This window comes from Muscardinus avellanarius, assembly GCF_963383645.1.
Source record: "Muscardinus avellanarius genome assembly, chromosome: 2".
Lineage (NCBI taxonomy): Eukaryota > Metazoa > Chordata > Mammalia > Rodentia > Gliridae > Muscardinus > Muscardinus avellanarius.
The window spans coordinates 29,131,164-29,145,254 of record NC_137787.1 but is presented as its reverse complement, the minus strand read 5'-3'; the positions used below and the strand labels follow the sequence as shown (position 1 = coordinate 29,145,254).

At 34.3% G+C, this 14,091-nt stretch overlaps 1 protein-coding gene across 29 annotated transcripts in view; it reads left to right on the top strand.

Annotated features, from left to right (window-relative positions):
* Positions 1 to 12,585: 12,585 nt before the first annotated feature.
* MAP2 (microtubule associated protein 2) overlaps positions 12,586 to 14,091 on the top strand; it is a gene marked incomplete at both ends in the record, with an annotated part of 81,346 nt that continues 79,840 nt past the window's right edge. For all 29 annotated transcript variants that reach the window (XM_080689880.1, XM_080689879.1, XM_080689867.1 and 26 more), the window contains one exon: positions 12,586 to 12,847. In XM_080689880.1, the coding sequence (XP_080546006.1) occupies positions 12,586 to 12,847 (262 nt within the window). The remainder of the gene's footprint in view (positions 12,848 to 14,091) is intronic.

Below are 14,091 nucleotides of genomic sequence, written 5' to 3'. Positions count from 1 at the left end.
ACGGGAGCATTGAAGATTCAAGGCTGGCCTGAGAAATTTAGCAAGGTTCCTTGGCAGCTTAGCAAGACCTTGTTCCCCAAAAATTAAATAAATAAAAAAGGGCTGGAGGTGTAGCTTTGAGGTAAAATATCTCTGGGTTCAACCTTTAGAGCCCAGAAAAAAAAATTCAGGTCAGTTTTTTTTTTAATACTTCATAAGTAGACTAATTATATACATTTCAGCCTTGAGGATTTAACGGATTTCTGTCATACCATATCTCTCCAGGAGTTTGGCAGATTACAAGTTGCAAGCCATAAAAAACATTGACCTTATTTTCAGAAATCACTCCAGGGTACAAAGATATGTCTGTTCAAAGAGATAAGTCAAACTCTATGTGAAGGCTGACCCAATTGGATGAGACCTGAGTTGTGAGGGAATTCCACATGATAAGGATTATATACACTTCCTTCCCAGCCTGGCTCAACTGATACAGTGAACTTTCAACTCAACTCAGAATTCCTGTGAGTCACAATTACAGCCAGCAGTGAGCCAAGCTCACAACCTGCCCTAATCTGAAAAGAAAGAGGATAGAAGAGAATTTGCTCTGTTTTGTATAACTCATACATTACTTCTGTACAACTAATCTTTTGCTTTTCTCTAGAAGAAAAATAGTATTTAATATACTTATCTAGATTTTTTTTACTCTCACTAGATGTATAATAAATAGTTCAGTATATTTTAAAATGCAAGTACTGTATTTTGCATCCGTCAGTTTTCCTTTCTAAAGAGGTGTGACTCAGAAGGTTTATATTCAAGCAGCACCTGTTTCATCCTCGATTACTACATTTACTGTGTTATCCAGTAACATACTTCTCAAACACATTTGTGTGAACTATATGTGGTCAGAGTCTGTATCTTAATCATCATTGCACTCCCAGTGGTTAATAAAATTTCTCTTATAAAGTTGGTATAAATAATTATTGAATTAAATACTAGGAAGTATAATAAATGAATTTTTAATTATTTCAATTTAAATGAAAGCTCAATACAGTCTTGTTAGAGCAATTGGTAAATCCATACATCTCGCAGACAGGTCCAGTTCTATGGCCATTTGTCTTCTCTGTTATTTTCTTCAGTCTCCATTTCTGAGTCTCGGTGTCCCATTTCATGAATGCAGTTCCCAATACCCTCATGGGAATCTCTAACCTTCTGCTTCATCTTTAAAAAAAGAAAGAGGCAGCCAAAAGAACCTTATGAGGCTTACACTGAAAAATAATAAAAGAGTAATCTCATCTTGTATTTAAAAGCAAGCAAAATATTCTCTGACATAGCATGTTTAAGTGAAAAAAAAAAGATTTTCAGAACATAAATACATAGATCAGTGAAACAAAATAAAGACCACAGCAATAAGCCTGCACATAATGCAGTCAACTGGCCTTCCATTGATTCCCAATAATATGGTGTCGAAAGAATTGTCCCTTTCATGAATGATGTTGGAGAAAACTGGATAATTACTTTTTTGTTGTTGTTAGTGGTGGTACTGGGGGTGGAACCCAGAGGCTTTCTACCTCCGGGCTATACTCCCAGCCCTATTTTATATTTTATTTGGAAACAGAGTCTCACTAAGTTGCTGAGAGCCTCACTAAGTAGCTGAGGCTGGCTTTGAACCTGTGCGATCCTCCTGTCTCAGCCTCCCAAGAGCGGGGATTACAAGCGTGCGCCACCACACCCAGCTTGATAATTACATTTAAAGAGTGACATTAGATACTTACATACATCATAAGTAAAAATCAACTTAAAATTGACTAAAAATTACACATTAACCTCACCCATAAAACACTTAGTGGAAGACAGAAGAGAGTCTCCTTTCTCTTCCACTCTAATCCCTCTTCCACTCCCTCCTTCACTTCCACATCATCCTTTTTTCTCTAGTTTCTACCTGTGAAAGAAAACATACATTTGTTTTTCTGTGTCGAATTTGTTTCACACAACATCATTCCATTCATTCAATTCCATTCATTCCCCTGCAAATAACTAGATTTTATTCTACTAAATATTTATTAATTCTAAATAATTATTTATTCTAAATAATACTTTATTATGTATATATACCATATTTTCTTTATCCATTTATCTGTTGATGAGCATATAGGTTGATTCCATAATTTGGCTACTATGAATAGTCTCATAATAAAGATAGATGTGAAGCTGTCTCTTTTGTGTGATGACTTCATCGCCTTCAGGTGTGTACCCAGGAGTAGTTTAGCTGGATTACATGATAATTTTATTTTTAGTTTCTTAAAGGACCTCCTTTTTTTTCATAGGGACTATACTAATTTACATTATCACCAACAGTATATAAGAGTTTATTTTTCTCCACATGCTCATGAGCATTTTGTAATTTTAATTTTTTAAATAATAGCCTTTCTGCCTTGAATAAGGTGAAATATCAATGTACTTTTGATTTACGTTTTTCTGATGGCCAAAGATGTTGAGCATTTTTTGTATATTTATCAGTCATTTGTACTTCTTTTGAGAATGTCTGTTCAGATCATTTTTTCATTTACTGACTATATTGCTTGTTCTTTTGTTGGTAGCTATTTGTGTTCTTTTTATATTCTGGTTATTAATCATCTGTCAGATAAATAACTAGCAAAACTTTTTCAGTTCTGTAGATTGTGTCCTCATGTTCTTGATCAATTCCTAATCTGATGTAATCCCATTTGTCAATTCTTACTTTTATTTCCTAAACTATTGGAGTCCTAGCCAAGAAATCATTTTCTGTGCCTATATCTTAATGTTTTCTTATAATACTTTCAGAGTTTCAGGTCTTGAAATATTAGGTTCATTTTGATTCTGAGTTAATATTTTACAGGGTAAAAGATAGGGATCTGGCTCAGTCCTCTACCTCAGGATATTCAGTTTTCCCAGCACCATTTATTGAACAACATGTACTCTCCAACATGTACTTTTGGCATCTTTGTCAAAAATTAGATGACTGTAGATGGATAGGCTTATTTCCAGATTCTCTTTTCTCTTCCATTAGTCTACATGTTTGCTTTTATGCCAATACCATGCTATTTTTGTTACTATGACTCTATAGTATATTTTTAAACCAGGTATTGTAATACCTCCAGATTTGTTCTTTTTCTCAGGCTTGATTTGTTTATTCTGGGTCTTTTGTGCTTTCATATAAATTTAAGGATAGTGTTTTCTAGTTATCTGAAGAATGCCATTGGTATTTTGATGGGGATTGTGTTGAATCTGTGGACTGCTTTTGGTAATATGGTCATTTTAGTAATATCAGTTTTCTCAATCTATAAACATAGAAGAACTTTCCATCTTCTAGTGTCTTCTTCAGTTGCTTCCTGCAGTGTTTTATAATTTTTACTATAGAAGTCTTTTATCGTCATGTTAGGTTCAGTGTGTGTGTGTGTGTGTGTGTGTGTGTGTGTGTGTGTGTGATGCAAATTTAAGTTCTTAGAGAGGTCATTACTGGCATATAGAAAAGCTAATCATTTTTATATGTTGATTTTACATCATGTTACTTTACTGAACTTATCAATTTCAAAGTCTGGATGGAATCTTTTGGATTTTTAATATGTAAAATTATTTCATCAGCAAACAGGAATAATTTTACTTTCCCCTTTCCTTTTTGTATCTTTTTCACTTCTTCCTCAATCCTAATTGCTCTGGCTAAGATTTATTGTACTATATGTAAGTTAGCACACTTGTCTTATTCCTGATCTTAGAAAAATGCTTTTAATTTTTTTCCCCATTTAGTGATGTTAGCTGTGGAGCTTCCAGTTTTTTCTTTTAGCTTATGGTTATAACTTTTAGTATGATATGGGTTATGATCCTCACATCCTTAATTTATTCAGTACTTTTACTATGAAGGGTTGCTGTATTTTATGAATCTATTAAGATCATAGTGTGACTTTTATCTTTGATGATACTTAGGTGCCATGTTACATTTTTTATTGACTTGCAAATGTTGAACCATCCTTGCATTCCTAGAATGAGACTAATTTGATTATGATGTATGATCATTTTTATTTTTTCTTTGCAATACTGGGCATTTAACCCAGGGATACTCTACCACTGAGCTACTCCCAGCCTTTTCTATTTTTATTTTGAGACAGGATCTTGCTATGTTGCTGAGGCTGGCTTGAAACTATATGTGCTTTACACATGTTCTTCATTCATTCAGTTAGTAAGCATTTGTTGCTGAGACTACTCTAAGTCACACACTGTGCTGGGTGCTAGAAGTGCAGAGATGAACAATACACTGCTCTTCCTCCATTAGCTTACAGCCTTGTGAGAGAGACAGAATAGTGAGGACCCTCTAGCCCAGAGGGAAAGCTGGAGTTATGAGGATGCTAGAAGTATCCCCGTTGTGCTATCTCTCCAGAGGTGTTGCCTAGCCCAAGTCTTAAATAATGAAACAAACACAAGGAAAAGCAACAACAAAGGATTTGCTTACCCAGGTTCTTTCTTACTAGAAAGCGTCGAGGCCTTTCTTTGGCTACTCCTGCTTATCCTTTATATTCTGGTGTTACTTCCCCCAGGAAGTGTTGACCAACTTCCAAGTCCAGAAGGAGCTGTCCATGCACTTCCACAGCTTCTTTCTTCATCTTTACTATGACATGTATCACACTGTATGTTTGTAGCTGATTTGTATGTGACCTTCTTCAACATAAGGGTATTTTTTTTCTTGTTTTCCAAAGGTGTTTCCTATTGACTAATACATAAAACCTTTTTTCGTAATGTTTTGGAGATATTCTTAAATTAGCTATTCTTTAATGAATTAAGATTTGTGGTTTAGGAATTGAATGGCCTCTTAGCCGTCACACAGTCCAGCCTCTCATCAGTCATAATCAGAATTGATTTTGTAATGTTTATGATCAGATGGCCATTCAGCTTCTGCTTAAATAAATTCACTAACAAGGAGTGCATAAATTTCAAACAAATGCAAAAAATCAATGTTCTGATTGATGATGCCATAAGTCAGCATATAGTTGCTGTGTTTGGAATAAGATTTTAATATGAACAAGTTAGAGGCAAAGATTCACCCATATGACTTGTATTTGTGGAGCTAGATTTGCTCATCAAAAGACAAAAGAACTGACAAGATCTGATAAAGAGCAAGAATGCAAAATAAATCGTATCTTGCTGGTAGTTCTTCAGAACTTCATCCTTCTTCATGTTTTGGTGGGGATGGTTGTTTTGTTTCAGTTTGTTTTTGTCTGTGCTGGTTGTTGTTGTTGTTGTTGTTGTTGTTGTTGTTGTTTCATTTTTCTTTTGTGGTACTGGGGATCAAACCCAGGGCCTTATGCATTCCAAGCAAACACTAGCACTGAGCTATACCTCAAATCCCCTTTTTTCTCTTTAAGTAGATCAAATGCCTTATTATGGAAAACTGTAGAATACTTAGTTTATGAATTTGTGTTCTAATACATTCTTCACTTTCACATTTCCATTTATTTCCTCTCACCTTTTCATAGTTTATATTCCTCAACTTCAGAGTTTTTTTTATTGCCGTTGTTCTTAATTTTAGCATCTTAATTTGGAAATCTCAGAAGCATCTTATCTTCAAGTATTGATCATTATTTTCAGATTGTAGTCATGTTAGGACCCCAGCCAGAATCTCCCTTATCATATGGATCTCAGGTATCTGAAGCCAAAGGCCTTCCACTCTATAATAATGCAAGTTGATATTTATGACCTGAATTTTCCTTTGGATTATCTGTAATTCCATAGAATATTCTTCAGATCTGTGCCCAAATGATATAACACAAGCATTAATTATCAAAATCCAAATTACAATTTCCCTTTTAAGCTTTTAATTCAAATGGTTAAACTTGTACTTACTTGTGGAAAATGTTATTATTTTGGATTTCTCCTTATACATAAAAAATGCTCTTTAGGGATCAAAATTTATCTATCTAGTGATTCAGTAGTTGCATGATTATTAAACTATCACAAAGATTTAATGCCATGTCTAAACATACCTATCTAATAAATGATAGAACCAGGATTCTACTGTGATTTTCTGTTTGGAAAATTATTGCTTATTCTACTATATTTCCAGTACTTAAGAGCATGACCTTGACTAAATATCATTGGTAGATCTAAAGCTTTAGAACATTTAAATATTATTTATTTTGTATATGCATGTCCTTTTATATAGTGCAACAGTACTTAGAATAATATAAAGCTGTGAAGTATAAATTGAATACATAGTCACATAAAAAAAACTGACCCAGTGTAGGTTATTATTAATGAAGTCAGTGTTGTTAACTGGATTTATTTTCAAGCACCTACCCCATTCCACAGTATTACTCCTCGACAAAAGAGCAAGCAGCAGCATGGATTGTCGATGTGGTTAGCAGTGCTTTCTCACTGCCGCACATCTCCTGCCAGTTTATAACTTGGTGGGTTAATTCTCATTCTCATTCATATTCTCTCTCTCTCTCTCTCTCTCTCTCTCTCTCTCTCTCTCCCCCCCCCCCCTGCTTCACTCATATATTTTCACTATGGGACAAACATGCACTAGATTCTAGGACTGAGAATGCTCAAATAAAAGCCTTAAGATATAACAAATAACAACATTTATTGAGCACTTCCACCTTGCCTGGAATTGTATTTTATTTTTATTTGTATTATCCAGTTCTAACCATAACCATAACCTGACACTGGCTTGTTTCATAGTCCATATCCATCATCATCCACAGATAATGTATTCGGCATCCACCAACTCTCCTAATACTAAACTGCTGATTATCCATGGAACTTTTCCCTCAGTTTTGCATAGGAGATGCAAAGTAGAAAGACAGAGTCGTAAACAATTTATCAACAAATATTTAAGCTTAGGACTCTTCATCATTTATAAGAAAAGATATGAATTCAGCATAGACTTTTTGTTTTAGGGACTAAAACAAGTCTCTGTGGCACCAATATGTATTGTATTTGTTTAAGGCAGAATTGAGCTTACATGGAAAAGAGAGATACTATTCATGTGCTTCATTGTGTTATACAATTGATTGTTTTATCCTTTTGTTTTTTTTTGGGGGGAGGGGTACAAAGCAACACAAAATTATAAGCCCAGTGTTTTTATTGAACTAGCATATCACATGATGATAGGGTAAGACAGATCATAAAAAACATCCTAAAACTGTGTGTGCCAAGTGTATTACAAAAATGGAAACCTGCCTATCTGGCACACACTGTATTTTTCCTTTAGACTCTCTAATCCTTCATCATTTCTCCTTTTGCCAATTTTTGACAGTATTTAATGCTGCCTAGTAATAACTATAATCAGTGACTACTCTCATGCTTTGTGATCGTTCTAGTATTGTAATCCAAAGGAAAACAGTAAGGTTTGTGGTTGTGTGGGAATCCCAGAAGAAAATGTTCTGTTCTACTCTACATACATCTGAATTACCTAAATATTAATCATTCTGTTGTTTTGAGAACTTTATGCGTTTAGAAGTATCTACCACACATTCATACTTTGCCTGTTACCTCAAATCCATCTCCACAATGGTCTGACAAGTAAAGAAAATTAAGCGAATGTATTGCTGTCCTCCAACATGAGTGCATGCCAAGGAATAACCTAAAATAAATACTCCAAATGAAAGCAAAGGTGGTGATAGCTGACCAGGTCATTGTTTTCACAACATAAAGTCAGGGGTTTTGGAGGGGGGTTGGTGGTACTGGGGTTCCTGGAACCCCTTCTACCTCCGGGCTACACTCCCAGACCCATTTTTTATATTTTTATTTGGAAACAGGATCTCCTAAGCCAGCAAGGCTGGCTACAAACCAGCGCAATCCTCCTGTCTCCGCCTCCCAAGCGCTGGGATTACCAGGGTGCGCCACCACGCCCGGCCAGTTTTATTTTTAAATCAAAGTCAGTGGGTAATTTTAGACACTCTTTTAAGATATTTCTACCTCTTTTAAGTCAGAGTAGATAAAACAGAGAATACTTTATTATTCAGAAGGTAGGGAAAAAAAGCAGTCTGCCTCATGGTTGGACCCCATGGCCTCCCCATGGACGTCCTTCACAAAGTAAGTGAAGGTTGGTTTGAGAGACTGGCCATGTGAACTAACAACATAACTGCCCCCACCTTCAACTCCAGTCACTCCACAGTGGTGCTTCTTGTGTGCATTTTTATCATCCCCTGCTCTTTGCAGAATTCCTATGCAGCAGGCTTAGCTGAAAGGACTAGTCTTGCAAACTTTCATGTATCTGAGTCACATGTTAAAATGCTAACCGGCAAGCCCCACCCTTAAAAATTCTATCTTATTTTATCTATGTTAGAACTAATTGACTTAAAATACTTTTTATACTTTTTAGACATAGAACAATCAATTTTATATTACTATTGGTGCATTAACATTTTCATATAGATTGAATGGGATGATCATGATTTTAGAACCTTTCCTATGATGAGATGAAATACATTATCTTAAAGATATTTCTAAATTTATATGTCACATGGTCTCTTTTATATTTAATAGGTATTATTTATATCCAATAGCTTTTCCTACTTTGTGTTTTATTTTTGTATGATCTTAATAGAATTAGAATTTGAGTTCCAGATTTTCTACCATGTTTTACAGCCCTAAATTTTATTTTTTAATTACTTTTTTCTTTTTTACTTTTTTCAGTACTGGGAATCACACCAGGGTCTCCTTATGCTAGACAAATACTGTGCCTCTGGGCTACATCCTCAGCCTTGCACCCATGAAAATTAAGTTCAAAATCATTCTCACCTTACCCATTGAGCTAGTATTAACCAAACATCCACAGGAAACCTTTCTTCCTGTAGAAAGGTTTTTGAGTAGAAAGTTGAGGATTAATTCATTCAACATTCAACAAACAGTTGAAACCCAATTTATGCCTAAGGACCCAGTATGCTGATTTGACCCAGTATGACCACTGGCATGTCAATTGTGAGTATCTTACTTTTGAATAATACTTTCAGAGTTTGAAGAAATGATATGAGCGATTACAATTTTATTAAGTTTGTACAAAATTAGAAAATGGATTCTTTTATTTTAGGAAAATATATATCAACTATGGGGCCTTAGTCCTAGGTTTGTTTAGAGAAGATAAATTCATGAATACCTCAGTGAGATGGCAGAGCTGTCAGGATAATTTCTGCTGAGTCTTTCTGCTTATTTCTTATTTCTTTTCTTTGAATAGTAGAAGAAATATGACAGCTGTATCTTATTTTGTGGGTCTGTAAGTCTCGAGGGCATATGAGCTCAGGAATCACTTTTAGTATACTTAAATATATCTATTTGCTATTTGCTCTTAAGAACAAAAAATGCAGGAATCATTAGGGTATATAAAACTATTTTTCAAGTGCAATATTCAGGCACGTCAATGGTAGATAGAGGTCAAAATGAAAATACTTCTCTTTTTAAATTAGCTATTAATTGCAATGCATACTAATATGCACAGTTTTAAACCCTTAGGGGACACAAACAAATGTGAGTTGTTTAACCGTCTCCAACATAAATCATTATCATTTAAGTTATCACCGGCATATTAGCAACATTTTCTGGGATGATAATTTAAAGAGTATTATTTCAAGGAAAATAGACTAAGAAGAGACACTTAAAAAAAAAAAAAAAAAAAAACAGTAATGTTGCCGGGAATGGTGGCGCACATTTGTAATCCCCGCGCTTGGGAGGCAGAGACAGGAGGATCCTGCAGGTTCAAAGCCAGCCATGCTGGCTTAAGAGACCCTGTTTCCAAATTTTAAAAAAAAGTACAAAACAGGTCTGGGAGTGTAGCCCAGAGGTAGAAGCGTTTCCAGGAACCCCAGTACCACCAATAAAATAAAAAAAAAATAATAAAATAAAATAAAATAAAATAAACCAATAATGTTATTTGCTCCAAAAAATCAGATTTTTCAGCTAGAGTTTTTAAATCTACCACATATGAGAGGCCTAAAATATTAAAGTTTTAATAAAACATTTTGTGTGGAAAGATTAATCTTGATTTTGATTTATGTCTATTCACTTCATTCACATAAATAATAAAATAGTTATGGTATGCTAAATAATATGTAATCTTCTAAAAAAATGCCCTCAAGTAAAATGTTGGAAGATAATATGTATAATTTGTGTTTTATTTATTATATATATTTTCTTTGATGTAAAAAAGGTGTGATAAGTTTTATAGTCAAATTATGATAAAGAACAGCATAATACCAAAGCCTTAGAATAAGGTAAATACTCTATAATTAAGCATTAAGGTTTCTGGTAATTAAGGAAAATGTGAAAATGAATGTATTACCTGATACTCTAAAAATTATCAGAAATAAGCACAATATATATGATCTTATTTAAAAATTGCAGTTATAAATTAATTTATTATGAATATTTATTATGAATATTATTAAGAGAAAGTTATGAAAAGACAGTGTACTTGGCCAAGTTTTCCAGCTACTAGTCCTATGCCCCTACTTCAAAAGAACTACTTAAAAATTTTTATATGTTATGACTGGTTCTATTGTGACTGGTAGTATAATTAGAAAAACAATGACAAATGTAATAACTGCCGCTTATGGAGCATGACAGAGACTTTATCTTATTCTGTTCTAACTCTGTAACAAGTCAATAAGCTAGGCATGTTGTTCTCATTCACAGATAAGAAAACTCATCTGTGGGTTCAGTTCCTTGCATATAGTTAGTGATACGGAGAAGTTACCTAGCTTATTCACCAGATCTTCAATCCTTGTTTTAGAAGCTAACCTTACATCTTATTTAAATATGTCCTTAGACAGTATTAATAGAAACGTTTGGGGAAAAGTTTTAGGGGAGTTTTGATGTTGTCATTAGTTTCAATGGATGAAATTATCCAGCTCTTCTTGGTATGAGCAGAATGCAGAGGTAGCTAAGAGTTGCATTGAAATTCAGTAAGAAACAGGTACTTCTTATTGATAAAAAGCTTACTTTTTTAATAGTTAAATTTATTTGTGATGTCTAAACAGTCTGTAAGTCAGTAGATTTGTCAATACAAATTTGTTTGGAGGTCTTTGCTTTGGTTACTTTCTTGAAAAAAGGAAGGCGTTCTTAGTTTTCATCAGAGACAGTCATCACCTACGTTATCACTCTTGCTGTGGGGCAAATAAGCCATCAGTGAGGATACATCACTGGCAAGAGCTTCCAAACTGAGCTGTGAATCACCCGCCATCAGCTACATCTCTAAACTTAGTAGCATGCACGTATAAGAGAAGGTCATGCAATATCTGCCATTCACTTAACATTTATAGAACACCTCCTCCACAGCTACTTTGTACTTTGCTATAATTTACAGCTTACTAATAGATGTCAGTAATTTAACTTTTTAAGATCCTATTTGACTTAGCTGTGAAATAATGATGTAGGATATAGGACTAATACTATGTTTTATTCTTTCTTTTTTGGTAGTAGGGATTGAAACCTAGGGTATTTGACCTCCAGACTACACCCCTGGCTCTTTTTTTTTTTTTTTACTCTTTGTTTTGAAACAGAATCCTGCTAGGTTGCTGAGTCTTACTAAATTGCTGAAGCTAATCTCAAACCTGTGATTCTACAGTGTTGGCCTCCCAAATACTGGGATTATGGGCATGCACTGTCATGCCCAGATTAAGATTCATATTAATACAAATGCATCAATAAAAGAATAAAAAGAAACAAATTCTAAGAAATAATCTAAGTTATATATGTAAAAATGTCATTCCCTTTTAATTTATTGATAAGATTGAGGTAAGATTGTTAAAAAATTAAGTCAAGTCTTTTAATTCACAGTATTCAGAAAATTATATCCACCACTGGCTTGAACTGAACACTTTTAAGACTGAAATGTTAGCCGTTGTCTTTTCTGGGTTTACTGAAAGCTGTGTTTTTAAGAGAGTCTTAGAGTAATTTTCGATAAACTAATATTTCCCCTTTCATTTCCCCTTTACCATTCTTCTTTTCATATTTCCTACCTAGTTTTCTCATACTGCAGAATTTCCCATGCTGAAAGGTTTCTTGACTCTCCCTACAGTCAATCTTCATGACTATATGTCAATGAAAGTTAAGACGTGTTCTTAAATGTCAAACATTGGCTTATTAAAGTACTATATATAAACAGCAGTGACCTTAGATTAAAAGAAAAATATTTCAGAAATGATTTGTTAAAAGTAGGTATCAAGAGCTGGGCGTGATGGCACACCATACTTGTAATTCCAACATTTGGGAGGCTGAGACTGGAGGATCATGGTTTGAAGACAGCCTCAACTACTACTTAGTGAGACCCTTTGCAACTCAGTGAGACCCTGTTTCAAAATAAAGAATACAAAATAGGGCTAGGGGTTTAGCTTGAAGGTAGAATGCCCCTAGGTTCCACCCCCAGTACCAAAAAAAGGTAATTATCAATAATGGCTAGTTCTTGCTATTAAAAGAGGGTTGTTTAACATGTCTTTTTGACTAAAAAACAAAACAACACTGAATTTGCTACCAATTTTTTATCTTGATACCACTATTATCAGATCAGAATATTTCCCCAAAATAATGGCTACTATCTTTCCTCTTCCAATTGCAGGAGGAGTCACAGAGCTTTGAAGAATGGCAGATGAACGAAAAGATGAAGCCAAGGCACCTCACTGGACCTCAGCTCAGCTAACAGAGGCATCTGCACATCCACACCCACCAGAGATTAAGGACCAAGGCGGGGCAGGGGCAGGACTTGTCCGAAGCGCCAATGGATTCCCATACAGAGAGGATGAAGAGGGCGCCTTTGGAGAGCATGGGTCACAGGACACCTATTCAGATGCCAAAGAGAATGGGATCAATGGAGAGCTGACCTCAGCTGACAAAGAAACAGCAGGTAACCAAGGGATCTCTGCCCCCAGTACCTGTTTTGTGCTTTTAGTCAGTTTTTGTCTGAAAGAGAATTACAGTACTGATCTTCTTTCAGGACTACTAGGGCTGAAATTCAAACCAGTTAAAGAAAAATAGACACCAAAAGAAGAGAAAAGTCATGGCACAGCTAACCTGGCTTTTTCCTCTAATTAGTTGTATTCTTAATCATATCTCCTTGTTTAATTTTTATCACTTTTTATTTTTAATTTTTATTTTTTAAAATTTATTTAAATTTTTTTATTTTTTAATTTTTATTAAAAAATGGCTCAGTGTATGTATAGTTGCTAAAAATTGTCAGCACTTTAACTAATTGAAAGAAAACTTCAGTTCCTTATTTGACTCTATTAAATGGCATTAGATCCAAATTCAATGGATTGACTAGGAACATTTACTTGGGGGGGGGCAGAAAGAAATGTAAAATATATCTTCCCATCCTTCAAAAGAAGAGAAAAAGAAAACCATGTCCATATACATATATATGGATATATAATGTTTTCTTTCTATATAATATGTTCAGATTATGTTATACATATTTATCTCTATACAAATCATTTTGTACTATCTTGGCTTTTTAGAAATAACATGCAGATGATTGAAAGAGAACATAATTTTATTTACTCTTAACTACCTCTTCTCAGAGTATGATTTCTGCCAGCAGTCCCTTGTACTCTACCAGTGATGGTATCATAATTAATGGCCTGGCCACTATATAGCATTAATGGCGCACAGAAATATCAGCCTGTGCTATAGTAATTTTCATCATCATTTTTCTTTTTTCTGTAATTTATATTTTAATGTATTTGAATTCAGTAACTTGCAGACAGCATTTTCTACCCCCAAAAGTGAGGAAACTACAAATAGTATGAAAGGCTATGTCAACCTTTAAAATCATCCTTTCCTTACCCGAAAATTAGTTTTCTATACTATGTCAACTAGTTTGGAACATTTATTGAATGTACACTCCCTTCAAAAAAATGCATACTTAAAAACAAAGCAATGTAGTGCAGTGGTAGAGTGTGTTCTTAGTATGCACAAGGTCCTGAGTTTGATTTCAACACACATATACACACAACACACAAACAGCACAACACACACATACACAACATATATATTTAAATCTTTCTTAGGCTGCATTTCAAATGACAGGATAAATTACATAGTATATGATGTAATCTTTAAAAGTACACCAATTCAACAAAGTACTGTTGA